Below are 4460 nucleotides of genomic sequence, written 5' to 3'. Positions count from 1 at the left end.
CCAATAAATCATACTAATCATGGACGCATAACTATTTTATCGGTTTTAAAAAATGGCTAAAAGTGTATACTCTATAGTCAATACATAATCTTATTTTTTTTCCTATTTGCTTTGCATCAAGATTTGTTATCTATGATCATCTTATCATGTTAAAAAAAAATTGACCTGTGACAACGCAGGGGCACATACCTAGTTTAATGAAAAATAATTAGAGAACGATGACCACGAAAGAAAAAAAGTACTTCCTTTGTAGTGATCTAAACGCTTTTATATTAATTTACATAGGGAGTAGTCATCAGCACAATTTCTATTAAATTATGCAGATATCCCGTGAAACGGCTTTTACGGAAAGCTTTTCAAGGAAGCTTGCTGGAGTTGCTGACTCGCTGAACCGTTACCATTGCTTGGAATTGGAAGGTGGCTCGGCGAGGTTGCCCTTGCGCTTGCGCGGCTCGGGCGCGAGATCCGGCGAATCTCCCTCGTGCCGAAGCTGAAACGGAAGGCAATTAAAAATGAACAGAGACGGCATCCCGGTCCCCGCCGGGCGGCCGGCTCGGCCGTCCTGCCGTTCGTCGCTACGGTCCAGCCAAACGAGCGCCTCGAGATCTGCTCCTTCTTCCCGCCTCTCCCGGGTCAGAAGCCAGAGCTGGCTAATCTCCATCCCGTTCGCTCCCGCCTCCAAACCCCAAACCCCACGCGATCGCGCGCCCAATCACCCGAGGCGATCCCTCGTTGACCCTCCGCAGCGTCCAGATCCGGCGACCGCCGCCTCAAAAGCATTGCCCGAACCCCTCCATAAATCGCCCCGCGGTTCAGTCGACGGACAGCATCCCGCCGCTCTTCGCTCGACCCCTCCACCCGCTCTCCCTCCTCGACCGCCGGCGGATCCGTCCAGGAGCGGCGCATGTGACTTCGACCACAAACGAAGGTGAGCCGCCTCCCGCGAGGTTCTACTTCCACCCCCGTCCCCCCTCTGTTCAGGCGTCAAACTCCGATCTTGGCCCGTGGTTACAGTTCACAGTTGCGACGTGTTCCGCTTCGCTGCTAAAAACTGTAGTGGATATTCCGCGGTCCTGACCGGCGGCTTGCGTCCACCTAACGATCTCCAGTTCCTCCTCTCCGAATCATTTGATGCCATTCCTTCCGTCCGCCACATGTATGCATGTTTCAGCGACTAACTCCAGCGCTTCAATCATAATCATGGCGCGTCGCAGCAGTCGGTTGAGCTGGCTCGATCGCGAGGCCCTCGTCAGCAGCTAGCGAGTGCAGGGGAACACCCCGTGCGCCCACAGCCACTTTTTTAACTTGCGTCACGTCGCGGTAGTTGAGGGGCATCTCTTCTTCCAGTTGAGTTCGCCTCTCCCCACAGGCTGCGCGGGGTGTGGGGGAAGAAGCTCCCCTGTCTTCCTGAGGTAGTGCGTCGCTATGCTAATTTTGTTTCCTTGCGGGCAACTGGCTAGCACGTTCCATGATTGCGACCTCGTCTTGATTGACTTGGCCAAACCGCTTAGGTGTTGTGCTGAATATTCTTGCACAATTCTCTTACCCGTTCTCCGATCTGATGGCCACTGGCTGATGCGCTTGTGACGTGCTCCTACCATGTTTGACTCACATGCCGAACATGGCCGTCGTGGGCAAATGGATCGTTCCGTGTGGCCACCTTATATGAGAGCTTATTAGCTGATTGGCCTTAGCTAGGTGGTTGTTGGCTTGTTGCATACTGGTCTTCGTTCCTCCTTTGCCACCTTAAGCCCTGACCCTCGGCTTTGTTTAGAAGGATACATGCTTCGTTGCTAGAGCGCTTGCTGTTGTTGGATTTGGGCTCGGGATCATGGCTCCTGCTCGGGTTGGCCGGTTCCAGGTATTGCTTCTTCTTCGCTTGGTTTTTCTTCAGTTCTGATGAAATTGTTTCTTGGTTGGCATGGTTGATATGCTACTAGATCTTTCATGAAGTGTTTCTTTCTTGGTGCTGCTATTGTTTCCTCTTCTTCCTTTGACCCTTTTCTTGGGAGCTGAAACCTGTTTTTAGTACTTGTCTGTTTCCTTTTTTGGTTTCGGGCCTTGACCTGCTCGACTGTTTACCATGATTAACCTCTAAAGTTTGCTGAAGATCAAAGGAGAACACATGGAGGTGCACAGTCAGCACAGTTAGATCGATTTCTAAGGAGTAGTTTTGTACTTTATAGCAATATATAAGAGGATGATTGTTTGCTAGAGACAATTATAGGAAGTGGACGGGTACTTGCTTTCTTTGAGGTGTCCTGTCTGTAAAGTTTCTCCATATTTGTCAGGATCATTCAATCATCACTTTTTTTCTTGGGTTCAGAAAATCAGCTTTGGTTGCTTGTACCTTATGGATCATGCCTTTGAACTACTTTTTTCTCTGAAATATATGGCGTTCGCACATAGGTGCATCCTCGAAGGGAGATTCTTCGTTCAAAGTCAATGCTAGCTTAAATTCAGCAAAAATGTGTTGATTATTTTCAGTCGCACGAGTTACTGGGTTTTAGAAGTAAAGCAGATAATCATGTTCATCAGAACTGCTATGTTAACTTACCTTGTACAAATTATGTATGGAACCCAGATCATATCTCTGCACAAAAGTTCGAAGTACTTCTCTGCTCTGTCAGTTACTACACCTGTATATGACATCTAACTGTCTTGGGCTTCTCCAATTGCTTTTTGCATGACTTTCATAGTTGATAAAACTATTTTAAATGATTGCAGATGTCTAATCTCTCAGAGCCCTCAAAAGAAGATGGTTCAGTCGAGAAAACTGGAGCTTGGAATAACACATGGAGCACTCTTATGCGCCACGCTTCAGTCTATGGTGTGGCTGCTGGTTATTGCCTGTCAGCATCTCTGCTCTCCATTATCAACAAATGGGCAATCATGAAGTTTCCCTACCCTGGAGCACTGACAGCCTTACAGTACCTCACTAGTGTTGCTGGAGTTCTCCTGTGTGGACAGCTAAAGCTTATTGAGCCAGATAGGCTGAATTTGAGGACCATGTGGAAGTTCCTACCTGCTGCTGTTATGTTCTACATCTCAATCTTCACAAACAGCGAGCTCCTGATGCATGCCAATGTGGACACTTTCATCGTGTTTCGGTCTGCTGTGCCGATATTTGTGGCCATTGGGGAGACACTTTACCTTCACCAACCATGCCCATCATTCAAGACATGGCTCTCACTTTCCACTATACTTGGTGGAAGTGTGATATATGTTTTCACAGATAACCAGTTCACCCTGACTGCTTACAGCTGGGCAATAGCCTATCTAGCGAGCATGTCTATTGATTTCGTGTACATCAAGCACGTCGTCATGACCATCGGGTTGAACACATGGGGTCTTGTGCTCTACAACAACCTTGAGGCTCTGTTGTTGTTCCCCCTTGAGCTCCTTATAATGGGAGAGTTTAATCAGATGAAGGTCGACAGCTCCAAGATGACAACAAACTGGCTATCGTTCGACGTGGTCCTTCCTGTTGCTCTGTCATGCCTGTTTGGGTTATCTATATCCTTCTTTGGATTCTCCTGCAGACGGGCCATCTCTGCTACTGGATTTACGGTGCTCGGTATAGTGAACAAGCTCCTGACCGTCGTGATCAATCTGCTTATCTGGGACAAGCATGCGTCCCTTGTGGGGACAATTGGGCTCTTGATATGCATGTCTGGTGGTGTTCTCTACCAGCAATCGACCACAAAGCCCAAGGTGCCCAAGATCGAGCCAAAGGAAGAGGACGATGAAGAGGGGCAGAATTTGCTGCAGATTCAGCCCGGGCATGAGAGCAACCCAAGTCAAAAGCATTCCTCATAAGCTTACTTTACCTTCCCTCGGCAACCCATTCGTGGTATATCTCAGATGAGGAATCTTGAACATGCTGTAGAACATCGGTGTTTCAAGAGAAACTAAATTTCATTCTACAGTATCTTTGTTATTGTATACTGTTTTTCATTGGTTAGACAGGATTGTGGTGGTGGTGTAGGGTACCAGACACCTCAACATACCAGGGTCGAATCCCATGTATACTGAACCATGTATGCTATTTACCATATTCCAGAAATACAAAGGATGTACTTATTCACTCTGCGGCAATAGTTTTTTCTTCTCCTTTGTGGGTGAAGCAAATTTTGTCTGACTTCATCAGTATTATTCATGGTTCATGAATAGGTAGACATACTCTGACGGCTTATGCAAGTCTGAAACTTCTGATTTTGGTAGTCTTGTTGGTTGGCCAATTATATTGTACTTCCTCCGTTTGGGTGTAAAAGGCCATTTATATTTTGTTGATCAGTTGTTTTTTCTAGAAAACGCACAGGCTATGTGTGTCATTTGTACTAAGACAGAATAGAGTATTTACAAGACAAATGGGATAGGGCGAATGAACGGCAAAAGCCCATAGGATTTTGACATAGTTCCTCGCAAATGTCGGCAAGAGCAGTGTCCGCCCTGGTTTT

The 4460-nt window shown here is 47.1% G+C and overlaps 1 protein-coding gene across 3 annotated transcripts; it reads left to right on the top strand.

Moving 5' to 3' along the window:
• The first annotated feature begins 591 nt into the window (after positions 1-591).
• Positions 592-4087, top strand: LOC125527650 (GDP-mannose transporter GONST3-like). 3 transcript variants are annotated; one of them, XM_048692161.1, is made up of 3 exons: positions 597-928; positions 1778-1861; positions 2728-4087. In XM_048692161.1, exons 2-3 carry the CDS (start codon positions 1832-1834, stop codon positions 3817-3819), a joined length of 1122 nt encoding a protein of 373 aa, XP_048548118.1. In that variant the 5' UTR covers positions 597-928; positions 1778-1831; the 3' UTR covers positions 3820-4087. The 3 variants fall into 3 exon arrangements, with proteins under 3 accessions (XP_048548119.1, XP_048548118.1, XP_048548117.1); XM_048692160.1 differs by having other exon boundaries at positions 1775-1861; XM_048692162.1 differs by lacking the exon at positions 1778-1861 and having other exon boundaries at positions 592-928.
• The last annotated feature ends 373 nt before the right edge of the window (positions 4088-4460 follow it).

The sequence above is a fragment of the Triticum urartu genome, unplaced genomic scaffold (assembly GCF_003073215.2).
Source record: "Triticum urartu cultivar G1812 unplaced genomic scaffold, Tu2.1 TuUngrouped_contig_4316, whole genome shotgun sequence".
Lineage (NCBI taxonomy): Eukaryota > Viridiplantae > Streptophyta > Magnoliopsida > Poales > Poaceae > Triticum > Triticum urartu.
Note: the sequence above shows the minus strand (reverse complement) of the source record. Positions and strands in the feature narration are given on the sequence as shown.

What these genes read in the sequence shown, in the direction of transcription:
- LOC125527650 (XM_048692161.1), top strand. Translation starts at nt 1,832, where the DNA reads ATGGCTCCTGCTCGGGTTGGCCGGTTCCAG. An exon ending in CTCGGGTTGGCCGGTTCCAG is followed by an intron (nt 1,862 to 2,727) that starts GTATTGCTTCTT and finishes AAATGATTGCAG; the next exon opens with ATGTCTAATCTCTCAGAGCC.